The sequence below is a fragment of the Muntiacus reevesi genome, chromosome 1 (genome assembly GCF_963930625.1).
Source record: "Muntiacus reevesi chromosome 1, mMunRee1.1, whole genome shotgun sequence".
Classification (NCBI taxonomy): Eukaryota; Metazoa; Chordata; class Mammalia; order Artiodactyla; family Cervidae; genus Muntiacus; species Muntiacus reevesi.
In genome coordinates, this window is record NC_089249.1 from 178,623,518 (window position 1) to 178,636,742 (window position 13,225).

Consider the following 13,225-nt stretch of genomic DNA (forward strand, 5'->3'; position numbering starts at 1 on the left):
GGGGCAGGGGTGAGACTGAAACGCTGAGTCCCGGCCCTATCGGCCTCTGCAGCCTCCGGAGACCTGGTGCCTCCAAACCCAAGTGAGCCCGAGGCTGCGTAGCTTCCTGAGAAGATGCGGTGGTGCGTGAGGACTTTAAAGGGATTTGGGGAGCACACGGCTTTACACAGCTTCGCATCAGGCGCTGTGCTTAGGCTGAGCGTTTGCAGACGTTCTGACCAAAGGTGAGTTAAACTGCGTTTAAATTTGCCCAAGTCCCCACAGCCCCGCAGTTTCTAACTTGCCGTGTTACTGGCATCACGTTCACTTTTAGTGTGTGTACATTTTACAGACATGAAGAAAAATGCGCACAAAACATCCACTCATCTGAGATTTTATTGGGCGCTTACGTCGCGCCAGAGACGCAAAACCACGCGGGGGCTGGGCTGCCGCAAGGGCGGCGCGGGGCAGCGGGGCGCTGCCGCTCTCAGGCCGCTGGGTGGTCGCCGGCGCCCAGGGTGGGCGTGCAGGGCTGGGCTGGCCGCGGGGGCGCCTCCCGGGAGCTCTGCAGCATCTGATTCCTCCTCTCCAGCTGCCGAGCCCACTCGTCGCGGAGCCTGGGGGCAGCCGTTTGGGCTTAGTGAGGACCGGGCACACCGGGCTGCCCGCGGCCCGCCCGTCTCCGAGAGCCCCGCCTGCCCGCCAGGAAGGGCCCCGTGGGCTCCTCCCCGAGGGGAAGGTGGCTGGGGACAGGCCGGTCACTGCAGGACCAGAGGTCGGGACGCAGCGCTCTGGTCGGCCTGCCCGCCCCAGCACCCCCACGCGGGCCCTCGGGCGCTCGCTTCCCGGGACAGGGGCCTGTGGTGGGGACCACGGCACGACACCCAGTGGTGAGCGGGGGGAGACAGGCCCGGCCCAGGGGTCAGGCCCCCTAGACTGGACATGCGCTTGGGCCCCATGTGCGCACGGGGTTTGGGTTGGAGGGAGCGGGTGGGATGGGAACCTGGCCGGGACCGACCTCCGGGGCTGCAGGGCGAGTTGGTGGGAAGCGCCCACACAGGCGCTGTCCCGGCCGGGGCCCAGGGAGGAGGGCGCCTCCCCAGGCTGGCGGAGAGGCCAGGACAGCCCAGACGGCCTGGGGGCGAGGGCGGAGCTGCCACCGCCCAGGGGCGGGGCTGGGGCGGGCTGAGGCCCCTTCACCAACACATCTCCTCGGAGAGGTGAGGCTGTCAGCCCCGCATGTCCAGGGCCTGATGGTACCCGAAGGACAGGGAGGAGGCCACGGAGACCCAGCGGGGATCCTGGGCCAGGAGCCCTTCAGATGAGGTTCTATGCCAGGACCTCCGCCCCAGGAGGCCAGGTGAGCACAGTGACCAGCTCTGGGGGGCCACACGGTGTGGACAGGAGTTGCCACAGCCCCATACCTATGCTGAGTGGCCAGAAGCGCTGGATGAAGTGGGGGGGGGGGGGTGGTGAGCAGCATGGCAACCAGACCTCTGGCCACTGGCAAGGTCAGCACCAAGGCTGAGCCCTCTGCAGTCGCCAAGAATCCGCCTTTCCAGCCCAGCTCCCAGGGCAGCAGCTGCTGGTGCTATTTGGGGACTAAGGTTGGGGCCACTTTGGAAGTTTCTGGCCATCTGAGTCTTTGTCTTGGTGCAAATTATGTGCTAACATTCCTTCTTAACTATCCACTGCTCAGGGTCACCTAGGACACACCCCTCAGCACCCACAGGCCCCTGGCATCCACTCAGAAAGAAAGTGGAGTCGGCTTTGAGTCTGTAAATCAAGCACATGTGTGACAAGGAGCAGGATGGACTTGCTGATTGATCCTGCACCCAGTGGGAGCAGCTGTCAGAAAAACAGATGAAATCAGATGAACCCTGCAGAGCAACTTCTCACAGGACCCTCAGGAGAGTGGGGATGAAGGGATGGGGGGATGGAGGGATGGGGCGATGGAGGGATGGGGTGATGGAGGGATGGGGAGATGGAGGAGGGGGCAATGGAGGGATGGGGTGATGGAGGGCTGAGGCGATGGAGGGATGAGGTGACGGAGAGATGGGGAGATGGAGGGATGAGGCGATGGAGGGATGAGGTGACGGAGAGATGGGGAGATGGAGGGATGAGGCGACGGAGGGATGGGGGGATGGAGGGATGGGGCGACGGAGGGATGAGGTGACGGAGGGATGAGGCGACGGAGGGATGAGGTGACGGAGAGATGGGGAGATGGAGGGATGAGGCGACGGAGGGATGGGGGGATGGAGGGATGGGGCGACGGAGGGATGAGGTGACGGAGGGATGAGGCGACGGAGGGATGAGGTGACGGAGAGATGGGGAGATGGAGGGATGAGGCAACGGAGGGATGGGGGGATGGAGGGATGGGGCGACGGAGGGATGAGGTGACGGAGGGATGAGGCGACGGAGGGATGGGGAGATGGAGGGAGGGGGTGGTCCTCTCTCCCACTGGGGCCTCGGTGATGTATTTCTGACGTTGAGCCAGCATGGCTGATGCTCAGTGCCTCGTGCGCACCCCTCAGCTGACACTGCTCCGGCGTAGGAAGCGGGTGGCAGGATCTGTGCACACCTGCATCCTGAAGGCTGGTGGCCCCGGCACAGCTGTTTCTCTGCCCTCAGGTTGCTGGCACCGAGCTCACCTGTCCAGGGCGCTCCTGCGGATCCTCATGTCCTCCTTCTGCAGTAGTTCCGTGTGAAGCTCGATTTTTTTCTCCCAAAACATCTTTAGCACGTTGGCATCGTAGGTTACCCTTCCATGGTACCTCATGGTGTAGCTTTTGCTCATGTTCTGGATAAAGGAGAATGTGCAGACCTGTCATGCTGTGCTTTGCTGGCTTGAGAGCTCATGAAAGCAGCCCCTTACTGATGAGAAGGCGGCTCCGCCCCAGACGTTTCCCTTGCCCCCTTGCACCTTCCTGGGGGGTCAGACTGTCAGCCGCTCACAGCGCATTCACGACCAGTGGCCTTGCCGCCTTCTGGACCGGTTTCCTGGATTAGGGGATGTAGCAGCAGGTGGTAAATCCCATTTGGGGCCCTTGGGCGTTTGGAAACTTAAGTGACAGCGGCTCTTCTCTGCTTCTTGTGTGGCTGATCCCAGGCGGAGCTGGCTGGCGGGTGTGTGGTGCTCACACAGCGGCCGCCCTGCCTGAGCCCCGAGCTCTGGGCTGAGCTGTGCGTCCGGCCCCAGGACGACGGACCGCGACGGAAGTGACTGAGGCTAAATGAGGTCACCAGGGGCCTGACCCGTAGGACCGGTGTCCTGACAGGAGAGGTGGTCAGGACACAGGCCACAGCGGGACACCCCGCGAGGACCCGGGACCTGCCAACGGGCGAGGCCTCAAGGGAAGCCGCCCTGCCCACACCTGTGTCCCGAGTCCCGCCTCCAGGACGGCAAATGTCACCTTCTGTTGCCAGCGTGTGGTGCCTCCCAGCTGTCACTGTGCTCACCGCGTCTCCAGCGTCTGGGAACTTGAGGTCCTGGTGTCCGCCCTGCACACCCGCCCCCACATGCCTTGTTCTGACGCCCTAGTGCTGGGTCTGGGCCTCCTGGTGCAGATCCACGAAGCAATCCAGGACCCTCACCCCCTCTGTGGGGGAGCCCACTCTCTGGGCCAAGATCCAGCTGCCCTCTGCACCCAGGGTGGGGTGCCAGACAGCCAGGGACGGCCCTGTGCCTCGGGACCCCTGGAATCCCACAGGCCTGCGCATCCTCCGCCTGCCTCCCCTGGGCCTTCCCACAGAAACCACGGCTCCCTCTGACCCTGCCACCCTCCCCTGGGGACCGTGAGGGACAGACTGTCCAATGCAGTCACAGCCTCATCTAGTGGCCTTACTGCCTCACGTGTTTTGTATTAAGACCCCTCATTTCAGGATGCAAGGTGGACACTGGTCCAAGAGAAGCCTCATAGGGGATTCCAGACCTCCCCGTGGACCCCTGAGACCAGCCGAGGTCATTCCAAAGGCACCCCTGGCATATTTAGGAACTGAGATCAAGGTAAGATTCCGGGGACAGAATGCAAGGTTTTTCATCTGGAATTGGCTGTTGTTAAAACCTCCGACCGTGGGAACTGCAGGACCAACCAGCTCCCTCCCAGCAGAGCAGGTCGGGGGCAGCAGTGGATGAAGCGCCCCCCCCCCCCCCCACAATGGTGGCTTCTCTGCTACTCCGTCCACACGGCTTCTAACCGCATTGTGAAGGGGCCCAGTGAGGCCTGCCTCTACAGCTCAACTCTTAGGCCACATTTGGGCTTTCAACCCCCTTAGCTGGTCAGACTCGACTTTGAGAATTCAGCCTCAGGCACAGGTGTTTGTCCTAAGCTGGCGACGGTGGTGTGGGTCGTGTGGTGCCCGTGGTTAGCGTGGCTGGGAGAATCCACCCCCCAGCAGGACCTTGACCCCGCTGAGCCTGCTGCCATTTGTCACGGGGTTTCTCAGAGGCCAGAAGGAAACCCTCACACGGGGCTTAGACCCACAAGCCAGATGCTCTTGTCTGAAGGGATGGAGAGGCGACTTTGCTTAGAGAAAGCCTGAAGCTGTGTTTGGCAGGAAGATGGTGAGATGCACAATCTGGGACCTTTGTTAGAAGCTGTGGGCACAGGATGCCTGGCATCTGGTCCTCTGGGCCGGTAGGTCATGCCTCTTCGTCTGGGCGGGGGGCTGGCTGAGCCAAGCTTTGTAAGTGTCCGGGGCCTCGAGGCCAAGGGCTGGGCCACGTGTGGGACCGAGGCCACGGACGTGGAGACCACTGAAGCCCCTGTGCAGAAGGGCCTCCTGAGCCCCCAGGGGTCTCAGAGCACAGGGTCGGGTTTCAGCACCACGCCCTGGCAGCCTGGGGTGTGAAAGGAGCTCCCGTGTGTGTTGCACGCTGCATGTGGTATGTGGGCGTGAGCGCCGGGGAGCCACCGCTGGGGCCTGGACACTGGCTGACCCTTGGGACACAGGGCTGGCCGTGGGCACAGCTGTGAGCAGCTGCAGCCGGAGCTGGGAATCTGAAGGCCACGAGCCCTGGAGGAAGACCAGCCCAGGCCCACGTGGTGCACAACAGGAGCCAGGGGAGGCCAGCTCAAGGCCTGCAGATTTTCCTGTGGAAGCAGGTAGGGCCCGAGTTCCCTGTGATGTGGGGGCCAGGGCGCAGGGCAGGAGCGGGGGTGCTGGCATGGGAACCAGAAGAGAGGGAAACGACCCGCTGCCTGCTTTGGGGTCCAAGGGCACTCGGGAGACCAGCCCTCCACGCTTGGGCACAGGGGGCTTGTGAAAACTAAAGGAGAAGCCGCAGCCTGGCAGTAGATCCGTTAGAAACAGCTTTAAGTCTCTGGAGCTGCCGGCTTGCTGGATCAGGGTTTGTGAGGTCGTGTGACTAACCCCAGCATGCCGAGCCCAAGCCTGCACCTGCCGGGGTGTGATGGAGGAGCAGGGAGACATTCGCAGGCGAGAAGGGCAGGGGGTGGAGCCGGCAGGGCCGGGAGGGCGGCCATCCTGACACACTGGGGAGGTGGTGGGGGACAGGCTAGATTTGGTGGGCAAGAGCAGCCCAGCCGGGACCAGGCTCCACTGTGACAGTGCAGGATGCCCTGGGCCCCAGGGAAGACCCCTCCTCACTCATGGACTCCAAGCGGCCATCCTCCTCGGCCTGGGGGCGGCCCCTTCTGAGTCCCCAGGGATGAGCCCTGCTCCGCCGTCAGGTCTGCACTGTGAGGACCCCACCCCTCCTGACCGCCTGGCAGGGCCCTGGGGCCCCCGTGTCCCTGCAGGATGCTGGAGGCCATGCGTGTGTACTCACAGAACAAGTGAGGCAGTGCGTGAGCTCCGTGGGAGGCGGCAGCAACAGCTCTGACACTAGCCGTGTTGGGGGGCAGATGGTGGAGAAGGAGGACCCTGAACTTACCTCCTCCCACAGACACTCAGAGTGACAACCACTTCAGAGCGACATCAGTGAGAACAGCCAGAAGACCAGCAGAAAGGGGCCCCCAGGACTAAAGACATAACGGAGGACCCACAGCCAGACAGGCAGCAGCGGTGGGGACACAGTATGTGGAGACCCGCACCCTGTGGCCTGCACTCACCAGCGGGATGGACTTCACAATCGCAGAGGCTTCCCCCAAGGAGCAGGTTGGTCCGAGCCCCACGTCGAGCTCCTCAGCTTGGGGTTCCTGCACCAGGAAGACGAGCTCCCAGAATGTCTGGCTTCCTTTCAGGAGAGCCGGAGGGCTGCGGGAACAGACTGCTTGTCCAGGCTGGGGAGACCCAGGGCGGGGTGGCAGTCTGCAGGAGCCGGGATCAGATGCCCCTGCTGATCCTGGGGTGCCTCCGGGGAGGCGGGGGCCCCGCGAAGAGCCCTGGGGCACAGGTGCTGGCAGCAGCCCCCGTGGGAGGCTTATTCTGCCACGTGGACACCGGCGCTGGCCGGCACTGCGTTGGAGCCCTCGTCCTAGCCTCTGATGCCAGCGGCTTAGCCAGCACGAGCTGTGAGCACCGGTCCTCTCCCGCCCACCACTGGCTGGGCACCACGCGCATGGGGACCTAGCCCTGCCTGCAAGCAAGACCAGGGTCCAGCCCCAGCCACCAGGGGGCCAGCGTCAGCCCGGGGGCTCCCCCCAGCCCCACACTCGGCTGCTCTTGATCCACCCTGAGTGCCTGCAGGTTGGAAGTCAGCCACGTGGGGGCTGGCCCTGGCTTCCAGTGGGCTGGCCGCTGTCCTGCCCCACAGGGTCACACAGCTCACTGCTCAGGAGGCCTGCCCTGCCATTCAGGGGGTCTGCCGCAGTCAGCCCCCCATGACAGAAGGGTCCACGTGGCCCACAGAGGGGCCCTCCTGCAGCATGGAGCTCTGGAAACTGGAGGGGGCATGCCGTGGGCCCCCAAGGACATCTCTCACCTAAGGCCACTCATCCAAGACTGGGAAGAGTAACCAAATATCCCAACACAGAGAAACGAACACACAGAGTTAGGCGAAGGCAGGACGCAGAGGACCTCAGGAAAAGAACTAAACACAGTGAGGATCAGCCACCTACCTCATAAGGAGTTCATGGTTACACCGAGAAAGATGCTCATGGGCTCAGAGTAAGGATAAACACAGTGAGGATCAGCCACCTACCTCATAAGGAGTTCATGGTTACACCGAGAAAGATGCTCATGGGCTCAGAGTAAGGATAAACACAGTGAGGATCAGCCACCTACCTCATAAGGAGTTCATGGTTACACCGAGAAAGATGTTCATGGGCTCAGACTAAGGATAAACACAGTGAGGATCAGCCACCTACCTCATAAGGAGTTCATGGTTACACTGAGAAAGATGCTCATGGGCTCAGAGTAAGTATAAACACAGTGGGAATTTCAACAGAGAGATAATGTAAAGGGGAAACAAACAGAGCTGAAGAAAACAGTTGCTGAAAAAAAGCACCAACACTAGAAGGAATCAACAGTAGATTAGATCATGCAGAGGAAGGGGTCTATGATCTGGAAGACGGAGTGGTGAAATCATTGGAGATGAACAGAAAAAAGAAAAAAGGAGTAAAAAATGAGGCTAGTTTAAGAGACTTCTATAACAACCTCACATCTAGGGGTCCCAGAATGAGAAAAGAGGGGAAAAGGAGCAGATAACTTCTTTGAAGAAATAGTTGCTGAAAACTTTCCTGACTTGGGAAAGGAAAAGGACAGCCAGGTCCAGGAAGCACAGAGAGCCCTAAACAAGGACAACCCAAAGAGGTTGGCATCAACACATTATAATTAAAGTGGCCAATCTAAAGATAAAGATAGAATCTTAAAAGCAGCAAGAGAAAAGCAGCTAGTTACCCACAAGGAATTGCCCATAAGACCATTAGCTGGCCTTTCAGCAGAAACTTTGCCAGAAGGAAGTGGTGCTATATATCCTAAGTGATGAAAGGGAGCCTACAACCAAGACTACTCTAACCAGCAAGGCCATCGTTCAGATTTGAAGGGGAGAGAAAATCTTTACAGACGAACAAAAGCCAAAAGAGTTCAGCACCACTAAACTGGCCTTACAAGAAACGATAAAGGGACTTCTCCATAAAAACTACGAGAGAGAGAGAGAAAAGTCTCACTGATAAAGGCAAACATCGAGTAAAAGTAATAGAACAGCAAGTTATAAATCTAGTAGGAAGGTTTAAAGACAAAAGCATTAAAATCATCTACGTCCATAATAAGTGGTGAAGCTGTAATATGTGACTTCAGCAAACTAAACATGTGTGTGGGGGGTAATAACGTAGGGTTGTTAGAATGCATTTGAACTTGAGGTCATCAAATTAAATAATCATGTATTTCTATAGGTTGTTTTATATGAACCTCATGATAACCACAAATCAAAAGCCTGTAACAGAAACACACAAAGAGAAAGGAATTCAAACATGACATTAAATAGCCATCAGGTCACAAGGGAAGGAAGCAAAAGAAGAAGAAGTAAAAAGAACTGCAAAAGCTATTGGAAAACAATTAACAAGATGGCAATAAGCACATACCTATCAATAATCACTTTAAATGTCAATGAACTAAATGCTCCAGACATAGAGTGGCTGAATGGGTGGAAAAATAAGACCCATGTATGCTGCCTACCAGATGCTCACTTCCGCTATAAAGACACTCACAGACTTAAGGTGAGGGGATGGGAAAAGGTATTCCATGCAGATGGAAATGAAAGGAAATCTACTTATATCAGACAAAATAGACTTTAAAATAAAAATTGCAACAAGATATAAAAAAGAGTATTACATGCTGAAGTGGTCAGTCCAGTAAGAAGTTATAACAATTGTAGATATGTTTGCACCCAACATAGAAGCACCTAAATACATAAAGTAAATATTAACCATAAAGGGAGAAATTGATTGATAGTAACACAATAATAGTGAAGACTTGAACACCTAACATATCAAAGGGATGGATCATCTAGACAGAAAATCAATAAGAAAACACTGGCCTTAAACTATCCATTAAACCAGATAGACTTAATAGATACATGCATGCATGTTGTTGTTCAGTTGCCCAGTCATGTCCAACTCTTTGTGACCCCATGGACTGTGGCACGCCAGGCTTCCCTGTCCTTCAGTATCACCCAGAGCTTGCTCAGACTCATGTCCATTGAGTCGGTGATGCCATCCAACCATTTTATCCCCTGTCATCCCCTTCTCCTCCTGCCTTTAGTCTTTCCCTGCATCAGGGTATTTTCTGATGAGTCAGCTCTTCACATCAGGTAGCCAAAGTATTGGAGCTTCAGCTTCAGCATCAATCCTTTCAATTACTATTCAGGACTGATTTCCTTTCGGATGGACTGGTTGGCTCTCCTTGCAGTCCAGGGGACTCGTGAGAGTCTTCTCCAACACCACAGTTCAAAAGCATCAATCCTTCAGGGCTCAGCTTTATTTACAGTTCAACTCTCACATCCATACACGACCACTGGAAAAACCATAACTTAGGTATATATTTACACATGCATACACATATTTTTTATCTGAAAGCAGCAGAATACACATTCTTTTCAAGTGCACATGGAGCATTCTCCAAGCCATAAAAGAAATCTCAATAATTTTAAGAAGGTTGAAATCATATCAAACATCTTTTCAGACTATAACATTATGAGACTAGAAATCAATTAAAAAATACTGCAAAACCAACAAACATATAAAGTCTGAACAACATGCTCCAAAACAACCAATGTATCACAGAAGAAATAGAAAGGAAATAAAAACAATACCTGGAGACAAATAAAAATGGAAGCACAGCAATCCATAATCAGTGTGGTTACAGTGACACAAGTCTGCCTCAGGAAACGAGGACAGCCTCGAGCAGCCATCCTAGCCTCATGCCTACAGAACTACAGAAAGAAGAGCAAAGAGAACCCAGGATTATTAGAAGGAAAGAAATCGGAACAATCAGAGAGAGTGGAAGTCAATGAAAAGAGACTGCCCAAAAGACACAGTAGAAAAAGAAGCAATGAAGCTATGAGTTGGTTTTTTGAAAAGATAAACAAAATTGATAAACCTTTATCCAGATTCATCAAGAAAAAGAGAGAAGACTCAAAGAAATAAAATCAAAAATGAAAAAAGAGAAGTTATAACTGACACCATAGAGATAAAAGTGATCAGAGGAGATTACTATGAATAGCTATGCACCAATAAAATGGATAGCCTAGAAGAAATGGGTAAATTCCTAGTATTAATAACATACAATCTCCCAAGACTGAATCAGGAAGAATTAGATCAGGCTAATTACCAGTAATGAAATGGAATCAGTAGTGATAACAAACAAACCAACCACAAGAACTCCTGACAAACAAAAGTCCAGGGCCAGACGACTTTACAGATAAATTCTACAAAACATTTAAAGAAGAGCTGACACCTATCCGTCTCAAACTAGTCCAAAAATTTAAAGAGGCAGGAATGCTTCTTAATTCATAATATGATGAGGTCAGCATCACCCTGATACTAAAAAGAAAAGACCCCTCCAGAAAGAAATGGGTCAATATCCCCTCTGCCAATGGTGAGGACCCCGAGGAGAGCATGGGCCATGGCCAGCCTGCCCACCGCCAACCTGGGGCCTCAGTCTCTCTCCTGGTCGCAGCCCAGCTGCTCACACGCGTGTGGCCCTAGGCCTCTGTCTCTGGAACACACGAGTGTGGCCCTGGGCCTCTGCGGCAGTGACTCCCGCATGGTCACGTCCGGGGGAAGCAGAGCCCAGCCTGCCTGGACGCAGGGCCACTTCATCCACCTGGCCTTTTCCTGTCACTGGGCTGCTGACCTGAGTCCAGAGGGAGTGGGCTTGGTGGAGGAACCGCTCCCCGTGGAGGCCGGCCTGGGGTCCAGGAGGCTGTAGGAGGAGGAGGCCACCTTCCACTGTGAAGGCCCTTGGTCTCTGGATGCGGGCATGCCTGGCGTGCAGCTGCCCGAGCCCTGTGCTGCCCTGGGAACCCTGGCCATCCCAGGGCTCAGGGAGCAAACAAGGGGGCCTTTTCTCCTCCCGAGACAGCCCTCCGCCCTTGAAGTTTAATATGTGAACCTTTGCCCAGCCCGCGTCCAAGATGCATCACCCTGCTGGGGGCTCCGGAAGGTTCCGGAACCTGGCCCAGGCAGCCAAGGACAGGGACCAGGGGCATCTTCCAAGTGCTTCTTGTGACATCATGAGGGTGTTGCTGCTGCTGTGACCTCCAGCTCTGGAGACAGGGGCAAGGCCAGCCTGTGAGGGCCATGGGGTGGGATCCGAGGGGCGGGAGGGTGACCACTTTGTGGGGGGCTCTGTAGACCAGAGAGGCTTAGAGATGCAGCAGTTTGTCCCCAAAGGCCAAGTCCTCCAGAGTCAGAGAAGCCAGTGATTAAATGGGCAAAAACTTGGGCTGACGGCATGGGAGGGGATGGGGTTGCTGACTGTGTGCGGGGCATCCACTCCACGGTGGGCCTCTCCTCCAGGAGGAGCGGGGTGGGCGCTGGGCTCATTCAGACCCGGGGAAACCTGGCACTTTAAGGGGAGCTCGGCTGCTCCTTTCTGTGGAGCTTCCCAGAGACACGGAGTCTCAGAGCTCTCGCTCCAGGAAGCCCAGCTCTTCAGGGCAGCCTTCCAAGTCCTCACAGAGCAGGAATGCAAGCAGACAGACAGACAGACAGACGGACAAAAGAGGTCACCAGAAAGCAGCGGGTGGTGGACAGAGACCAACTGTAGTTGACCCTGGGGTGGGAAGCAGGGACAGAGAGGCCACGGATGGGGTCTCCGGAATTCTGAGTGGGAAAGGCTGCGGGCAAACGTAAATAGACCCCCAGAAGACGCGCGAGCGGCCCGGCTCCCACGCGGGCCCACGGCGGGCTCACCCGCATCACCTGGGGCTTACTCTGCGGTCCTCCGTGGCTGCTCGGGCTGCTCCTGCGGGCGGGCGTCCTCCCGTGTCCCCAGCGCCGGGCTGAGTCTGCCCCTCCCTTTTATACCGGCTCGGTGACCTGGGGCCTGGCGCCAGCTCAGCTCTGGGAAAGACGAGCTGCCTTCCGACCGGTGGCCCCTGGAGACGCGATGGGCCCCGAGGGCAGCGGAGACCGTGCCCGCGCGCTGGTTTCTGCCGGGATCGCCTTAGCACTGCTTTCTCCTCCGGTGGCCTGCTCCTGGGACCCCTGGGAGGCTGAGGTTTTAAGAAAACAGCTGTCATTAAACCCCCTTTATCCTAAGACGTGTGAGCGAAGGTCTCCAATTGGTACAGGGTTAGCTCTTAGTAAAGCAGCCAAGCGTAAGTAGCATTTTTCTTTTTTTAAACACTTTTATTTTATATTGGAATATAGTTGATTTATAGTTATGATATTTATAGTTTTTGCTGTATAGCAAAGTGATCCAGTTATATGCATACATACATCTCTTCTTTCTTATTTTTTCCCATGTGGGTTATAACAGAACATTGTGTAGAGTTCCCTGTGCTCTCAGTAGGTTTCATCTAACAGAGTGTATCTGCTAATCCACAATTTCTAATTTATTCTCCCTCCCCCCAGCTTTCCCCTTTGATAACTATAAGTTTGTTTTCTGTGCCTGTGAGTCTGTTTTGTAAATAAATTCATTTGTATCATTTTAAAAGATTCCACATATAAGTGATACCATGTTTGTCTTTCTCTATTTGACTTCCTTCATTTAAGATGATAATCTTTAAGTCCATCGATGTTGCTGCAAATGGCATGATTTCATTCTCTTTGGATCCACCTTCTAGAGTAATGAAAATAAAAACAAAAACAAATAAATGGGACCAATTATACTTAAAAGCTTCTGCACAGCAAAGGAAACCATAAACTTAAAACAGTAGGATGGAAGAAAAGATTTGCAAATGATGTGGCTGAAAAGGGATTAGTCTCCAAAGCATACAAGCAGCTCAGGCAAGTGCAACATCGAAAAACCGAACAACCCACAAAAAAAGGGCAGAGAACCTAAATGGACACTTGCTCAAAGCAAGTTGGGAAACCCCAACTCTCCGGCTGAATCAAACTTGAGGCAGGACTGTGTTCAGACGGGAGTCCTTTCTGTAAGCTGGCCACGTCCCGCGCTTACGAGAGGGCGGGCGGGCTCTGGGCACCCCGGGGTTTGTGGGTCCACCGTGGGTGCCTAGCGCCTGGTTCTGGCTTCTCCAGAGATGCCTGGACTACAACTACCGTGTCCTGAGCCAGCCTCCCTGAGTAGCTGTGTCCACGCTGGAGCAAGCACCCCGACGGTCTGACCCCAGGGCAGGGACCTCAGTCTCCCAGCCTGGCCTACAAGCCGGAGGCAA

The 13,225-nt window shown here is 55.4% G+C and overlaps 1 protein-coding gene across 3 annotated transcripts; it reads right to left on the reverse strand.

Moving 5' to 3' along the window:
* Nucleotides 1–366: 366 nt before the first annotated feature.
* Nucleotides 367–11,865, reverse strand: FAM240C (family with sequence similarity 240 member C). 3 transcript variants are annotated; one of them, XM_065931149.1, is made up of 4 exons: nt 11,819–11,865; nt 6,054–6,140; nt 2,631–2,779; nt 367–596 (listed from the first exon to the last, which is right to left on the reverse strand). In XM_065931149.1, the coding sequence occupies exons 3-4, from the start codon at nt 2,774–2,776 to the stop codon at nt 467–469; spliced, it is 276 nt and encodes a 91-aa protein (XP_065787221.1). In that variant the 5' UTR covers nt 2,777–2,779; nt 6,054–6,140; nt 11,819–11,865; the 3' UTR covers nt 367–466. The 3 variants fall into 3 exon arrangements, with proteins under 3 accessions (XP_065787221.1, XP_065787234.1, XP_065787225.1); XM_065931162.1 differs by having other exon boundaries at nt 6,054–6,198; XM_065931153.1 differs by having other exon boundaries at nt 6,054–6,252; nt 11,808–11,864.
* Between the last annotated feature and the right edge of the window lie 1,360 nt (nt 11,866–13,225).